This window comes from Sciurus vulgaris (assembly GCF_902686455.1).
Source record: "Sciurus vulgaris genome assembly, chromosome: 12".
NCBI classification, from domain to species: Eukaryota; Metazoa; Chordata; class Mammalia; order Rodentia; family Sciuridae; genus Sciurus; species Sciurus vulgaris.
Genome location: NC_136473.1, coordinates 52132205 through 52150388, shown reverse-complemented (window position 1 = coordinate 52150388; position 18184 = coordinate 52132205). Strand labels below are relative to the sequence as shown.

At 35.9% G+C, this 18184-nt stretch overlaps 1 protein-coding gene across 1 annotated transcript in view; it reads right to left on the bottom strand.

Annotated features, from left to right (window-relative positions):
* The window catches only part of WDR64 (WD repeat domain 64), a gene marked incomplete at its 5' end in the record, with an annotated part of 135366 nt that overhangs the window by 21642 nt on the left and 95540 nt on the right, over positions 1–18184 (bottom strand). The window contains 6 exons of the mRNA XM_079106101.1: positions 3367–3472; positions 4934–5067; positions 6263–6302; positions 7437–7506; positions 8565–8666; positions 11747–11877. Of these exons, the coding sequence (XP_078962227.1) occupies positions 3367–3472; positions 4934–5067; positions 6263–6302; positions 7437–7506; positions 8565–8666; positions 11747–11877 (583 nt within the window). The remainder of the gene's footprint in view (positions 1–3366; positions 3473–4933; positions 5068–6262; positions 6303–7436; positions 7507–8564; positions 8667–11746; positions 11878–18184) is intronic.

The following is an 18184-nucleotide window of genomic DNA, read 5'->3' as shown; positions in this document are numbered from 1 at the left end:
AATTAAAAAGTCAAAAAGAGTTAGGTGATAAAAACATGAAGATAAGAATTTCATCAAACTTCTCAGAAACAATGGTAGCAAAGAAAAGAGTGAAGCAAAATACTTGAGCGAATAAAAGGACCAACCTAGAATTCTGTATTCTGAGAAATTATCCTTCAAAAGTAAAGAAGAAACACTTTCTCACACAAAAGTTAAGGAAATGTGTTACCAGTATGTCTGCCTTTAAAAAATATTAAATGAAAAACTGAAGTTTTTCAGTGAAAAAAAAAATGAGATAGGTTGGAAACTCAAATCTACAGAAAGTAATAAGAACATTAGGCCAGGAATAAGTGAAAGTAAAATAAAAATTTGCTTTTCTTATTCTTAATTGATACTATATATTAGTTTTTACAAAATATTAATAGCAACAATGTATTTGTTGGTTGTAGCTCATAAATAATTAAAGAATTTACACTAATTATTTAAGGGCGGGAGGACTTAGAAATACTTCAGTATTATAAAGTACTTGCACTACCCATGAAGTGGTATAGTGTTATTTGAAAATGAACATGGATTAATTGCAAATAGACATTGTACATTCTAGGGCAACTGCCAAAAATATTTAAGAAAAAGAAATATAACTGATATGCTCAGAAAGGAGAGAAAATGAAATTATGCAAAATGCTCATTTAAAACCACAAAAGGCAGAAGATGAGTGGAAGATAAAGAACAAGGCAACAAATTGAAAACAATAACAAATACAGTAGGTATTAATCCAACTATGTCAGTACTCAAGATGTAAATGGTTCAAAAACAACAATTAAATGACAGTGTCTATAAAAACACCTGTTAAATACAGACACATATAGGTTGAAAGTAAAGGATGGAGAAAGATATACCACAGTAACACTAATCAAAAGAAAGAAGGAATAGATACATTAATTTCAGACTGAGAAGACTTCAGGGCAATAGAAAATATCAGGGAGAAAAAGATTCCTTAGTTTTAAAAAACCCTTAAAACTCAACAATAAGGAAACAAACAATCCAATTTAAAAATGGGCAAAAGATCTGAAGAGGCACCTCACCAAGCACATGAAAAGATGATCTACAGCATACATCAACGGGGAAATGAAAATTAAAACAACAATGAGATGCCACTACACAACTATTAAAGTGGTCCAAATCCAGAACACAGAAAATACCACGTGCTGGTGAGGATGTGGAACAGCAGGAACTGTCTTTCACTTGCTGGTAGGAATGAAAAAATGGTAGGGTCACCTACCTGTTTGTCTGTTTGTCTGTTTCTTATCTTTTGCTTTAACTGAAAAGACATTGTTTCATTCTAACAAACCGATTGACCATTTTTAAAAACTTAAACACAAGAAAAATTAAAGACCGTTTAACATATGCATCGGCATTAATAAACAATCTTTCAAAGCACAGGAAAGATGATAACAAAGGAAATTCAGGATTGATTCAAAAGATAGAAGAAGGGAAAATGGAAAGGAAGAATGGAAAAACAAGTAGTATGAGGTGGATGAATGAAGACCAACTATACTAATTTTAACACATATAAAATAAAGTCCCCTATCAAGAATAACTATATTCTTCTCTAACATATGTTCACTACTCCCTTTCACAATGAAGATTAATGCAGTGAGGAAGCTTTTTAGTGTGATATCATCCCATTTATTAATTCTTGATTGATTCTGTATTGATTCTTATGCTTCAGGAGTCTTGTGAGGAAGTTGGTTCCTAAGCCAACATAATAGAGTTGGGCTACTTTTTCTTCTAGTAGGCACAGGGCCTTGATCCACTTTGAGTTGTGTTTTGTGCAGGGTGAGAGGGAGGGGCTCAATTTCATTTTACTATATATGGATTTCCAGTTTCTCCAGTATCATTTGTTGAAGAGGCTATATTTTCTCTAATGTTTATTTATCGTGCCTTTGTCTAGTATGAGGTAACTGTATTTGTGTGGGTGTGTCTGTCTTCTATTCTGTTCTATTGGTCTTGATGTCTGTTTTTGTGCCAATACTATGCTGTTTTTGTTACTATAGCTCTGTACTATAATTCAAGGCAAGAACTCAAAATACACCAAAAACAAAAACAAACAAATAAATAAACCAAATAACCCAGTCAATAAGTGGGCAAAAGAAATGAACAGGCACTTCACAGAAGAAGAAATACATATGGTCAAAAAATATATGAAAAAACATTCAACATCTCTAGCAATTAGAGAAATGCAAATTAAAACCACCGAGATTCCATCTTACTCCAGTCAGAATGGCAATTGTAAAGAATACAAGTAACAATAAATGTTGGTAAGGATGTGGGGAGAAAGGTATTATTCTCAGGATACTTTGCTGGTAGGACTGCAAATTGGTGCAACCACTCTGGAAAGCAGTATGAAGATTCCTTTGAAAACTTGGAATGGAATCACCATTTGACCCAGTTATCCCACTCCTTGGAATATACACAAAGGACTTAGAATCAGCATACTACAGTGATGCAGCCACATCAATATTTATAGCAGCTCAATCACAATAGCTAAGCTATGGAACCAACCTAGGGGTCCTTCGATGGATGAATGGATAAAGAAAATGTGGTATATATACACAATGGACTATTACTCAACCATAAAAAGAATGAAATTGTGGCATTTGCCAGTAAATGTATGGAACTGGAGAATATCATGCTAAGTGAAATAAGGCAGTACCAAAAAAACATAGGCTGAATGTTCTCTCTGATACGTGGATGCTAACCTACAACAAAAGAGGGTAGGGAGGGAAAGAATAGATGTCCATTGGATTTAGACAATGTGAAATGAAGGGAAGGGAGGTGAGAGGGGAAGAGGAAGGACAGCAGAATTAGTCTGACATAACTTTCCTAGCCATGTATTTGAATACATGACCAGGTTAACTGTGCATCACCTACAACCTCAAGAATAGGATCCTAATTAGTATAAGTTATATTCCATGTACATGTAATATGCGAAAATACATTCCACTGTCACGTATAATTAAAAAGAACAACAAAAAAGGGAACACACATACACAAAGAAGATCAATACAACCCAAGTCTTTCAATGTTAGAAGATAAATTTTACATTATTTCTAATTTAAGTCAGGTAAAGTGATAGGTAGTCATATACCCCTTTTAAAGGTGGAAGAAATAGAATGCCTTGCTTGAAGAGTTAGGAATAAAATAGGTTGTACTGACATTGTTTATTTTTCCACTTCTTCAACATGCTATTCATAACTTTCTCATGCTCGAGCATACCTCTTACACTTTTTTTTCCCATCTTGATAAATGCCATGTATTTTTCCTGTAATCATTTTGGTGAATGATTGCTAAGATGCCTGGGGCTGTATAAAAGTAATGGCTTACCCATATTTCCGGCTAGTAGAACTCTGGAACATGAATCAGTATACAGCGATGTCAGAGATATGGCCGAATGTTTTGTGAAAGGGAGCATGTCTTTCAGTAATCTCCCCTGAAGAAAGGACAACACAAGTAAGACTTTTTCTATGATAATAAATTCTGTAAAATTTTAATATTGAAGTTGAATTTCTCTATATGTAACATGTCTCAAAAATCAGCTCTAGTTCTGAAACAAGATTCTCTTCTTCTTTTTATTTATTTTATTTTTTAAATAAGAGTGGGCTGTAAGTGAAGGTGTCTCTTCTTCTTTTTAATAAAAATAATTTGAAACTATCCACAGGGACTTAGTTTTTGAAATTACATACATGTTATAGACAACTATTAATTATGTATATAGACTCTAATTATTATAGACCGACTCTAAATTTGAGGCTTTCTATGACTCTTCGAGTTCCTCAGATAGTATTTTCAATTACAGGGTCACTTAAACGTTCTTTTTAGGCTTAAGTGTATCTCCATTGGTTTCCACATGAATACTTGCCTTTTCAGAAATATCTATTTTTTTCAACATTGATGCAAGATCAGGGACTGTGAAAGATTCAGATTCATGCAGACTGTTTTTCAGTGCTTAGGATAAACCAGCCTTGGGAAGAACTTTCACACATGTTATCTTGCTTGGGGAATAAACAGCTAAGCTTGAGGACAAAGAGTTTGAATCAGCTCTTTGTTTACAGAGACTTGACTTTAATATAATCTCTTCTCGTGTTTCTCTCACTTTCTCACTTGTCAGGGTAGAAAAGGCATCGCTCTAATACCAAGGTCATCTCAGATATATTTTGTACTTTTACATTATAATCTAGGATCCATGGACAGACTTGGAGTTGATTGGCAGGAAGTCATGCTGCTCTGTTGTTGGACCCCCTCATCTGTCACATAACGCTGCTTCCTGAGCGTCTCAGTAGAGAGGAGCCTTATTAACCACAGTGGGTTTACCTCCCTCGTCTCTCTCAGGGTTTCACCGCCATGATCTCCACTCTGTTAAAGATCCTTCATAATCTGTTTTCTTCCTAATGCCTCTTCATTTGCCCTTCTAATTTGGAATGCCCACCCTCCACTCTAATAATTTAAAATCTTCTGGTGAATGAAAGTTATTATTTTTATATAGTAAAATGTCTCAGGATATTCAAAATGATGTAACCATCTTCCAATAATTTGGAGCACTGAAGATTTACTACATTCTGAACATTTCAGTGTTTTTATATCTTTTTACGCTACCATTCATATTCTTCAATATTATTTAAATATCCAATAAAACATTTAGTGGCATGTATTCATAGCTCAGCTTAAAAGAAAGATGTGAAATGTTAGTAGTTTGGATGATTGAGTTACGAAACTGGCTTATTGTGAAGTTCGAGTAGTACGGTCAGTGAGCAGGCTATAAAAACATCCAGTTGGTTAGAAGCATGAAAAACATTAGAACTGCATGCCCAACGGAAGAAGGCCAAGATTCATTTAATTAGCTTATTTATCTTCCTTCTTTTTCCTATTCCCAGGAAACACCAAGCTCCATCACCTCCATAGTCCACAGACGGAGGTGTCCATCCTCATGAGCAGTAACCAGGAGAGGAGGCTGAGCTGTTAGACTGGAAACTCCAGGATGCTTTGTGTCCACTGGTGGGTGCTCTCTCAGCATATCTGTTTGCTCACCTATTGAAGAAATTAGTGAGCTATAATGGAATTTGCAATTCTTGGAATTCTACATTCTATGAAATGTAAAAAGAGGAGGCAGGCAGGAAAATAGCAAACCAACACATACTTTTCCCCAGAATTTTTTTTTTCAACTCAAGAGAACAAAAAAGCATTAAAGAGTGAAATCCTCAAGCTAAGTGAAATATGCCAGACTCAGAAAATCAAGGGTTGACTGTTTCCCCTCATAACAGAAGCGAGAGCAAAGTAAGGGAAAAATGGGTTATTTTTCATAAGGATAGAGGGAAGATCCTGGGAGTAGAAGAAAGAAATCAAGGGGGAGGGAGGAGGGATGGGAAAGGGGAGGAAATGCAGAATGCATTTGACAGAATTATGCTATGTACATATATTTCACAGGGAATCCAACCTTTGTTTATTTATATATGTATATATACATACATATATATACACAAACATATGTATGTATGTATACATATGTGTATATATATATATGCATAACCAATTAAAATAAGTAAATAAAAGAAAGACCAGTAGAGCAGAAGGAGCAGAATGGGGGAGGGAGGAGGGCAGGGAAGTGGAGGCACTAGGGACTGAAAGGGAGCAAATTAAATTCCATTCATGTCTGATTACGTCAGAATGATCCCAACTGTTATGTGTAACTATAATTCCATAATAAATCATTTTTAAAATTTAAAAAAAGGAAATCCTGGATCACTGGGAAAATCTAAAGGGCTTTTTTTTTTTTTTTAATTCCTATAGCAAAAGTTTCTATATGCTGTATGTACCCACTAAAACCAAGATAGTCATCTAGTGGAAGTCCTCCTAACACATCCAGAATGCCTTATAAATCTTGTAGAGGTTTGAGGAAAATGGACTGGAGATTAAGAAACTCAGTGATGTTTCAGATTTTTAAAGCCTAGAATTAGTATTCTAAAAGGTATTATCCTAGTGGATTCTATCTGTTGGACCACCAAATTCCACAGCAACTCAAAATTTGAGCAAAATACTCATTAAGAGTATTCTGTCAGTTAAAGTCCCTGTTGCAAAGCAGCAGCACGGGCTGGGAATGAGGCAGTGGTAGAGCACTCGCCTCACATGTGGGAGGCCCTAGGTTCAATCTGCAGCACTGCAAAAATTTTAAAAAATTAAATTAAAAAAGAAGGAACTATTTTATTATGAAGAGGAGAAGGGACACTGACTTTAAACTCACCATCGTGTATGCTTTGCTTGCTTCCCTGAATGAGGGGAGAAGAGAAAGGTAAAATATTTTTTGACATTGTAAGGAAACAAGACAGAGTAGATTAGCAGATTTTCCAGAGTTGAATTTACATCCTTAAAAGCATTAATTTTAAAATTATTTCTTTGAAAAACTGTATTGCAGAGCTTTTCATGTTCATAAATACAGAATGCATAACCCGACATTCCCTAGTGGCTCAAGAGTAGCCTAATAAGGAGAGTCATTAAGTACCCAAAGCATGCCCACTTCTTGGTGTATGTGTTCTGTAATTCTATTGACAAACATACAGTTTAATCTTTATTATTCCCTGTTTACTGATAAGCAAATAGAAACTCAGATCATATGATATCTCTAACGCTATCCAGTTACTAACTGGAGAACTTGGATTCATGCACAAGTCTGTCTGGCTTTACATCCCATCTGAATAAATTTATTTTTTCACTATGCCAGCTATTTTAAAATAATTATGCTGTGAAAACTTTCCTTCAGACAAAATACTAATTGGAAATGTAATGTGTAAGGCAAGCATGGTGGTGCATGCCTGTCATCTCAGTGACTCTGGAGGCTGAGGCAGGAGGATCACAAGTTTTGAGATCAGCCTCAGCAACTTAGAGAGGCCCTAAGCATTTAGCAAGACCCTGTCTCAAAATAAAAAAAATTTTTAAAAAATGGCTGGGGATGTGGCTCAGTGGTTAAATGCTCCTGGGTTCAATCCCTAACACCAAAATAAATAAATAAATTAAATTAATACAATGTGTAAAAATATATAAATTGAAATTGAAAACCACTGCATTACATTGTTATATCATGTTATCTCTTCTTCCTGTGAACTGTAATACTTTTTAGCACATGAGATAGTCTAAGATTACTATTTTATGGATGCAAAAATAATATCAGATAACTTATTTTGTTAATGGTCATGTATTGATTATTTGCAGATGGAAAAACCTTGAAAATTTTTTTAAATTGAAAACAGTATAGATATTATTAAGAAAAACAAAGTTTTTACATGCACACATAGAATTTTTCCACCTTTACCTTCCATTAAAGGAAGGGCTCAGATGCTCAACCTCACTATTTTTGAACCAACACTGAGTAGAATAGGAAGACACTCTCTCTACTTGTTGCTTACCTTGCTACTCTGTAGACCCTTGTTAGACTCACACTGGGATGAAGAGCATACGGAATCCTGACTTGATTTCCTACAATGGAAGGAAGGAAGTCCAAGGATGAAAGGTATTATATCATACTCCAAGAGTATCTTCTGCTTCAATTGCTGATGCTTGCTTCTTGTATCAGCTGTGGAGACCAGGCCCCTCACTCATGAAATTTTGTGTAACGAACATTCAGTAGTGTGGTGGAGACTCCAGGGGAACCTTCAGCAGCTAAAGTGTATTGCTGCCTAGGTCTGGAGAAACCAAGTCTGATCTGGCCTATTGCTAAAGGTGGATTTACTCCCAGAGGCTCTGGTGCTGAATGGCAGGGGGTGGGGTGGTTGTGGGGGCCTTGGCAAGCCTGGCTAACATCTTGCACTATAATAGCTAGGGCTGGCTTGATTTTGTCTCTGCAGTGGTTTGCTAGAATGGACCAAAAGGTGGATTGGGTGCTGGTGCATATGTACACAGTGTAAGTCTTTGAAATATTGTCCAAATTTTTTTGAAGAAATTTCAAGCCAAGAGGTAAGGAAGGTGTTGTATTCTGACTCACCAGTGGGTGACCTCAAACTAGCACAGGAAATCTTTTATTTCTTCTCTAGAGATGTGTTTAACATTGTCTTTTGCTTCCAAACCAGAATTCTCGAGCAAATATAAATACAAAAACAAAACAAAACAAAACACTTTCTCTTAAGTAATCATAAAACAAGCCTCTGTTCTTTCAGAAATGGATGGAAATTGCTCCGTATATTGAATTGAATGTGAAACCTGCAGTTTGATCTTCCATCCCTGACCTGAAACTCCTAATGTTAGCTTCACATCAGTGGTGACAGTGTTAGATTTTGGCTCACAGTGTAGCTGATGAGCAGTTTCTACTTCTTTGTTGTAAAGGAAGCTGTGAGGCTGATACAGTGAGGGGACCACACAGCACATTAGGTCCCTGAGGACCATGCCAACTACATAAGACAGTGACAGTGAAAAAACATTGAAGCCAAGAAGTCAATTCAACTTATATCTTCCTTAATGCCAGAAGGAAGAGAACTCTTTTTTTATGTCACCCACCTAAGTCCCAGACAATACTACTTGATCCGTAAGTACTGAATTACCTTGCACATTCGGGGGTACGAAAGAGGAACAGTATGTCATTAATCCTAAAGCGCTTGGGATCCAAGTCAGGGTCCAGAGTGAAGCAATTTTCAGGTCGATACCTGAAAATCAGCATGCATTTACATAATAAATTTTACAAAGTAGATAACTGGTATTATTTGCATTTCCCAGGCAAATATGACCAACTTCCAAAATGTTGATGTCTTTGAACACAAAGAAAAAAATCTAGAAATGTAGAGTTGAACTATGTCTTCTTTAATAAGGCTTTGTATAACCACAACACCCCTTAATGGTTTAAAAGTCTTTTAATTCAGTTAGTTGGACAAGTCCTCCTACCTTTAGGTCAGAGTGTCAGCTTGCATAATCCTGTGATGGAAACTACTGGAAGCATCACACTGCTTAAATAATAGAATTCCACTCTCTGAATAAGTGGAGTGACAAAGTAGAATTAATGTGGTTACTACCTTTGAGGGGCTTACAATTTAGTGGAGAAGAACAGGCATTTTAGAGATTACATTGCTCCTGCTTCTCAAGCCCCGTGTTGATCCAGATTCCAAGAAGTGATACACCATCCTAGGTAGTGTCCTGAGAACAGAGCAATCATTCCTAACTGCCTACACTGGCATATCATGCTTGGTTCCTAAAATAACACTTAAAATTCCTAAGAGCAAACAGGCTCTTTAGCAAAATGTCCTTTTCCCAAAATGACTTCTGCTAATTTGAGCCAATGAGGGACTAGGATCTGAGATGTTCTTCAAAGGCCATATGTTACAGGTTTGGTCCTTGGCTTGGTGCTCTTGGGAGCTGGTGGAAACTTGACTAGGTAAGGCCTAATGAGGGACTTCTGGTCACTAGGGCATGCCCTTGAAAGGCCAGCGGACTCCACCCCTTCCTGGCTTTCTTTTTTGCTTCCTTGCCAGGAGACGGTAGTTTTGCTGCAGTGCTCCACATGATGTGTCATCATAGGCCATCAGCAAGATGGCCAAGTGATTATAAACTGAAACCTCTGCAACTGTGAGCCCAAATGAAAGTTTTTTCTTATTAAGTTGATTATGTCAGGTATTTGCTAAAGTAAGGGAAACCCGACTAACAGTGATGAAGATACCAAGTTCAAAAAAAAAAGAAAGAAAAAAAGACTTTGGGTTTGATGACTTGTCTAGCTCAAACTATTTAAGTATTGCTGTTTACAGGTAAGCTGAATGGTGAGATACATTAATTATCAAAAACAATATTGAAGCTGGGAGCAGTGGCTCATGTCTGTAATCCCACAGCTTGGGAGTCTGAGGCAGGAGGATCACGAGTTCAAAGCCAGCCTCAGCAACTTATCAAGGCTCTAAGCAGGACAATGTCTCTAAATAAAATGTAAAATGGGATGGGGATGTGACCCAGTGGTTAAGCGCCCCTGGGTTCAATCCCTGGTACCAAACAGACAAACAACAATATTGAATTTGGGCCTCCCAGAAACATAGATTTTAGAGCAGGGAGAGAGGGCTTATTTCTCCTGAGAATATTCTTAATTTAAAGGTGGCAGGATCTTAGGCAAAATTTAAGGTAGAGGAAGAAATGGCCTTCCCCATAAAAATAGAAACTATTTTCAATTTAAAAACAAATTACCTTAATTTTATGTTTTGAAAAATACTCCAGTGATTCTAAATCAATTGTTTTTCTATAATTATCTGCCTATTAGAAAGGGACACCCCATATAACCCACAAAAATGAGTTGCTTTTCCCCCTGATTGGGTATTGGATTTGCATGCATCTCTTGACAAAATACCAGGTACTTCAATGAAGAAGATCTCTACCTTTAAATTGAGAGTGTTCTCAGGAGAGTTGCCCTTTCTTTCAGCTCTGGCATCAATACTGGTCTTTTGAGTCTTATCTGCTTTCCCTTCTTAGCAATGAGTCATACATAAGCTGACACTTGCTGTGTAAGGACTTTATTAATTAAAAAAATGAGGGATTGTGCAGTACACATAGATACCAACATCAAATGACAGTCTGTGAGAAAAGCTCCAGGGCCAGGTCGAAGAGGAGGACCAGAAGGGAGGCAGGAATTGTAGGATGGTCCAAGAGAACGTGCTGAGGAGGTGCTGAGAGGGGTCTAAACCGCAAATATTGACTATTTCAATGAAAGCCTCAAAAGAGAATACATTCAGAGTCCAAACAAGAATTGTTTTCCTTTCAAAAGTTGGATAAAAGCAATGACTAAAACTTGGACAGGAAAAGGACCTGGAGTCCAGATAGGCCAGTACCATGTAAGGTACCGCAGAGAGTAATGCTTGTGCATTTTCCTCTTCTGCCTCATCTGTTCCAACTTTCTAGTCTCCTCTCCTTCATATATCTTCCCTTCCTTAATATATCTTCCCTTCTTCCCTTCCCTCCTCTCCTTCATATATCTTCCCTTGCTTAATCTTTATTTTATTTTCACTTATTGTTAAAATTCTTGACCATCTTATACCTTTAAATCAAGTCTTACAAATCCCCTTGACATTGAGTATCCACACATCTGGTCCTTAGAATCCTAATTGCACAACTGGGGACTTATTATTTACAATTCTACTGTACAGATAATGCAATATTACATTGTTTCCTTTAAAACCAATGGCAAGAAAATTTAGATATGGATGGCGGGGGAAGATTTTGGTCATGATACAGAGCATCTCAACCTAAGTGCTTGCGATGAAAAATTGCACCTGACACATTGGCCCTTGTTAGCACCATTTCATAATAAATTGGATGTGTTGGGGTGCTGAATGAGAAATAAAAGCCATCTAGGACACCTGTCACCATCTGACTTTGGAAATTGCTGGTAGACAATTGGACGTGTGTGTTTTAAGTTCTGGGAACATCTGTGTTTGAAGTTATATATTTTAAGTATTTGTTGAGATCATAAATTTGGATAAGATCACACATGAAAAGATCATATACTTATGTGAGAAGAGTAGAGGCCAAAGTTCTTAGGATACAGATTCTTAAGGTTCACTGTGCAAATGTCATTCTAGAATTTGGATGTTAAGAACAGTCTTTTCATGAACATAACCTACAGGAAAGCCTTCCTTAAGAGTCATCACCATTTTTATCTATTACTGTTTTTTTGTTTTGTTTTGTTTTAGCATTGCCAATTATTTTGGCTATTATTCAGTAAACCTTTTATATTATTTAAGCCAAAGACACAACTTACACTTCTTTGACAGTAGAAGCTAGAAAATTCCATAGGATGATCATACCATTGAATGTTCCAGTAACTATCAAATTATATTCTTCTGTTTGTAATAAATCCATGCAGCTCACCTCAATATTGACAGCAGGATTCTAAAGAAAGAAGAAAATGAACTCACTATTAGGAATACAAAATCTAACTGTAGTATGAATACCATGTGAACAAGTTGTAATTGTCATCAAGTTAAAACAAAATGACTTTTTAAAATTGTTGAAAATCATGGAGTACAGTAAGAAATTGGGAAAATTTTCAACTAAAGTTCAAAAATTTAATCTGAAAATTTTAAATTGAAAAACTCATTAAAATAACAAAATCATACTCTCCTTCATGCTGATTCCTTTCTCTCAGCCTTGATTTATTCTTCCTTACCAAACATTAAATTACCTTTCTACCTTTCTCTTCTCTTCTAACTTCTTGAAAGAATACTCTGCATTAGCTATTTTTCACTTACTGACCTTTCTTTCACTCAGCAACTCTAATTGGCTTCTGCTCAATACTTTTCTGTGGAAGCATTTTCAATTTATCATTATTTTTCCATTTCTATGTGATTCTTTTCAATTAACTTGTCTTGAGAATTTGTTGGGCATCACGTTCGTAGAATACAAAGTCAAATAGGTGACTGGAGAAATGCATAATAATAATGCAGAGTATTCAGATGAAGTATTGATTTCCACATAATTTGAAAGTGCTCTATCAGAAGCATTCATGAGACTTAATGGTGAAGGGAATATTGGGACCCTGGCCTCTTTCTCTCACTTCCTGGCTGTCATGAGGTGAGCAATTTCCTTCTCCAAGTGCTTCCCCATGAGGTTCTATCTTATCACAGGCCCAAAAGCAACAGGGCCAAGCAACAATAAACTGAAACCTCTCAAATCATAAGCCAAAATAAACATTCCTCATTGAAGTTGATTATCTCAGGTACTTTATCACAGCAATGAAAAGTCGACTAATACAGCTCGTGTCTCTATGGCCCTTCTTTTCTGTTTCCTTCTTGGTACCCTCTTAGGCTGCTAACCTTTTAAATGTCAATATCATTAAGGTTTACTTGTAGTACAACTGCTTTTTCTTCTTTCCAACTCTTTCTGGCAATCTTATTACCTTATGTTTGAATTATCATCACCATGTCAATGACCTATGAGCTTCAGGCTTGAATATTTAATTACTCATTTGAAACTTTACAGGAATCTCAAAGTTAATATGTCTAGATTCTTGCCTGATTAAAGCATGTTCCTCGAGCTGTCCTTGATTCCTCTCTCAATTACTTGGCATCCATCACTAATTAATTGATGGTCAGTTTTGCTACTTTCATTGACTAAATGCTTTTTGAAACCTGCCCTTTCTCACCATCCTCACTATCACGACTTGTATCTTTCAACTCAAACAATAATCTATTGCCTGAATCTTCTGCTTTTATTGTTCCCCATTCAAATCTGTCATCTAAGCAGAATCAAAGGTGAGTAACCCACAACACAAAGCTGATCCTGCCATTTTCCATATACTGCACTTTAGTGGCTTTCCATTTCTTATATGATACTCAAGTGCTTTATCATCATGAGCACAATCCAGTCTCCACCTATTTCTTAAATCTTCATCTTCTACCATTCCAGTCTTGCTTCAACCACACTGCGATATTTGTAGTTATCTTTCTCTAAGTGATATTGCATCTCCACACATTGATCATACTATCTATACCACTTGGGATTCGCTCTACCTTTGCACATCCCTTTAGAAACCCCTATCTGGGCCAAGCTAACTCCCAATAATTCTTTATATCTAACTTAGCAATTATCTTCTTCAGGAGCCTCTTCCTCACCCCAGCCCTCCAAGATCTCTGCTGTACTCCCATAGCTCAGGCACCATACCTCATTAATCTTGTCATTTCCAGTGCTAAGAGCAGCACATGTTACATAGTAAGTGCTCAATAAAAACTGCTTCATAAGTGAAAGACTTCTATATAAGAAATTTCATATATACTCCAATTTTTCCCCAGGTGATTTTTGCACTTTCCCTAGAGAGTAATTTTAAAATACACTGCACAGAGGAAGTGTTATAATGTTAATTTGATAAATACCAAAAATAGAAATTCAAATTCAGAGATAATTGACATAAAAGGATTTTATGTACCTCAATACTTTACTATATAATTTATTACAATATGTTTTCCAAAGGTAATGTTTTTCTTTTATTACCTATGCAGTTATTTGCCATCTCCTTTGGTTCTGATTCACTGTGCATTGATCTTCATTGTGTTTTTATTGACTATAAACAATGTCTCACACATCAAATACGTATGATTGAACCTAGTATTTCCAATGATCCATAGCACTGGAAGCAGAAGTGGGATAAAATCACTCTATGTGGAGGTACATTTTCTTCTATCTTTTGCACACATTATGTGATAATGTTATTATGATCAAGATACTATATGTATTAATTTCAAAGACCTTTTTAGATAACAAAACCTAATTATTTAAACTAGCAATGATTGGAGTTCAAATCACAGCGCTACACTGACATTTGTTTCGATATGAAGAAAAATAATATTATCTCTGTCCTATAATAGTTTTAAATTCTATAAAAAAAGATATATTATTCTGTCTTAAATTATGCTACAGTTTATTCACTAATGGGAGTGGGGGAAAACTTATGCTTTCCATCGACTTCTTCTTTTATAATATGCAATCTTTATTGTCTGACCACTTGTCCCGGTAAAAGCTGAAAAGTATAAGTGGTTTCAGCTAATATTAAATAAATAAGGCTAATTAAGATTCTAATTTTTTTCTTTTTCTATTTTTTCCCACATATTTTATTGGCACATTATAGTTGTACGTAATGATGGATTTGTTGTTACATATTCATATATGCACACAATATAATATAATTTGGCCAATATTGCTCCCCAGCATTTTCCCCCTCTGGTCTAAATTTTTATAGGAACAAAGGGACAGCTTCCTTGCTTCTCTATCCCTCAACTTCCAGCATCTGCCTGGTTAAGTAGATATAAGCACCCCATAAAATAGCTTTCTAAAGAGATTTTTTTTTATATTTTTTTAGATGTTGTTGGACCTTTATTTTATTCATTTATTTATATGTGGTGCTGAGAATTGAACCCAGTGCCTCACACATGCCAGGCAAGCACTCCGCCACTGAGCCACAAACCCAGCCCACTAAAGAGATTTTAAGAAGTTGTGTAATTCAATATATATTATATAGCTACTTCCGAGATATTTTGAAATGCATTTGAACTCTAGTTAGCAGTTCTAAACCTTTTCTTGGTTCTAAAAAGTTACAGTGGATGTTACTGTTACATGCAGTAAAATAGGCATATCTCACAAACATGCTAAATGAAAGAAACCTTACATATAAACTATAGGATTCTACTTATGTAGCATTTGGTAAAAACAGATTTATGGTGAAAAAAATTGGAACAATGGTTTCCTCTAGGCAAGAGGCAGATGTTGAGTAAGCAGAGACACGGAGGAATTTTATGGGATAGCAGTGATGTTCTTTATCTTGATAGGGATTTGAGTTGTACGTGTTTCTCTCTAAATTCACTGAATAGCATGCTTAAATTTTGTGCATTTTCTTTTACATAAATTTCACTAAAAACAAACCTGTAAACAGTGAACTCCAGCTAATGATGCATACACTAAAGTGTTTAGGGGTGATATGTATCTTTGCCTTCAACTGTTTTTCAAAGTATATTTTTAAAATAAGATGGCCTGTAGGGATTTTGAATATTGCAGTGTTAATGGTTAAATTTAAGTGGAATGATATAAAGGGTGTTCACTGAGATAATTTTATGTTTTAAAATTTTTATATTAAAATGTTGGGAGAAAATAGCTCTGAACCTTGCACTCCTTAGAAAAGAATTGTGCATACAATTTCATGGGCTTTTTAGACCCCCAGAAGTCTACCCATGGCCAGGAGCCCCTGATTCCCAGGGTTAGGACTTTGGTTCTATAACTTGAAGACCTATCATTAAGTACATGTTAGGATAAACTTTTTTTTTCCTGGGTTAGTGAAAATAAGACTGGTTCCTTTCAGTAGGCTTACAATTTTGGAATTCACAGAACATCTTGAAAAAATAGTCTGATGATATTTTTTCCTTATTTATATTTCAAAATAGCAATGAAAGAGCAACAACAAAACAGGACCTTTATAATTAACCATATGATGCTGCCAGAACAGGATGAGAAGCTTAAAAAAATGAAACCTAGGAAGTTTTACTGACATTGAAAAAATCTAGGTAAAAGTATATGATGTAAAAACAATGAAATAATAATTGACCAAAAAAAGTGATCATCATTTCATGATCTTTTGATATGGTCCCAAACTTACTTCTTATTAAAATCCAGGAAAATTTAAAAGACCTTGCTTTCTTAAGAAAGATCAGTTTAAATAGGTAGATAAATAGATGATAGAGATAGACAATGGAGATGATAGATTGAGAGAGATAGATGGACAGACAGGATTACACAGTGAAGAACACTTGAAATTATTCCAAGTTACTTTCTGATAACCAGAAACTCATCTTCACCTAGCTTCCTAGAGGTTAGTATTGCTTTTGCAAAATAATCATACACAAAATATAAACACTAATAAGAAACTGTAAAGATATTTGTAACTTATATCACAAGGGACTAATATCCATAATATATATCCCTAATAATATATTTTTTATTTATTTTTTATTTTTTTATTGTAAACAAAAGGGATACATGTAGTTTCTCTGTTTGTACATGGCGTAAAGGCATACCATTTGTGTAATCATAAACTTACATAGAGCAATGTTGTTTGATTCATTCTGTTATTTTTTCCCTTCCCCCCACCCCTCCCACCCCTCTTTTCCCTCTATACAGTGCTTCCTTCCTCCATACTTGCCCCCCTCCCTAACCCTAACTCTAACCCTAACACTAACCCTTCCCTCCCCCCCATTATGTGTCATCATCCACTTATTAGCGATATCATTCTTCCTTTGAGATTGGCTTCTCTCACTTAGCATGATATTCTCCAATTTCATCCATTTGCCTGCAAATGTCATAATTTTATCATTCTTTATGACTGAGGAATATTCCATTGTATATATATACCACAGTTTCTTTATCCACTCATCAATTGAAGGGCATCTAGGTTGGTTCCACAGTCTGGCTATTGTGAATTGAGCAGCTATGAACATTGATGTGGCTGTATCTCTGTAGTATGCAGATTTTAAGTCCTTTGGGTATAGGCCAAGGAGTGGGATAGCTGGGTCAAATGGAGGGTCCATTCCAAGTTTTCTAAGGAATCTCCACACTGCTTTCCAGAGTGGCTGCACTAATTTGCAGCCCCACCAGAAATGTATGAGTGCACCTTTCTCCCCACATCCTCGCCAACACTTGTTGTTGCTCGTATTCTTGATAATTGCCATTCTAATTGGGGTGAGATGGAATCTTAGGGTGGTTTTGATTTGCATTTCTCTTATTACTAGAGATGTGGAACATTTTTCCATATGTTTGTTGATTGCTTGCAGATCTTCTTCTGTGAAGTGTCTATTCATTTCCTTAGCCCATTTGTCGACTGGATTATTTGAATTCTTGGAGTAGAGTTTTTTGAGTTCTTTATAGATTCTGGAGATTAGTGCTCTATCTGAAGTATGATTGGCAAAGATATTTTCCCACTCTGTAGGCTCTTTCTTCACATTACTGATAGTTTCCTTTGCTGAGAGAAAGCTTTTTAGTTTGAATCTATCCCAGTTGTTGATTCTTGCTTTTATTTCTTGTGCTATGGGAGTCCTGTTAAGGAAGTCTGGTCCTAAGCCGACATGTTGAAGATCTGGATCTACTTTTTCTTCTATAATCTGCAGGGTCTCTGGTCTGATTTCGAGGTCCTTAATCCATTTTGAGTTTAGTTTCATGCATGGTGAGAGATATGGGTTTAGTTTCATTCTGTTGCATATGGATTTCCAATTCTCCCAGCACCATTTGTTGAAGAGGCTATCTTTTCTCCATTGCATATTTTTGGCCCCTTTGTCTAGTATGAGAAAATTGTATTTATTTGGGTTTGTGTCCGTGTCCTCTATTCTGTACCATTGATCTACCTTTCTATTTTGGTACCAATACCATGCTGTTTTTGTTACTATTGCTTTGTAGTAGAGTTGAAGATCTGGTATTGCAATACCCCCTGTTTCACTCTTCCTGCTAAGGATTGCTTTAGCTATTCTGGGTTTCTTATTCTTCCAGATGAATTTCATAATTGCTTGCTCTATTTCTGTAAGGTACGTCATTGGGATTTTAATTGGAATTGCATTGAATTTGTATAGCACTTTAGGTAGTATGGCCATTTTGACAATATTAATTCTTCCTATCCAAGAACATGGAAGATCTTTCCATCTTCTAAGGTGTTCTTTAATTTCTTTCT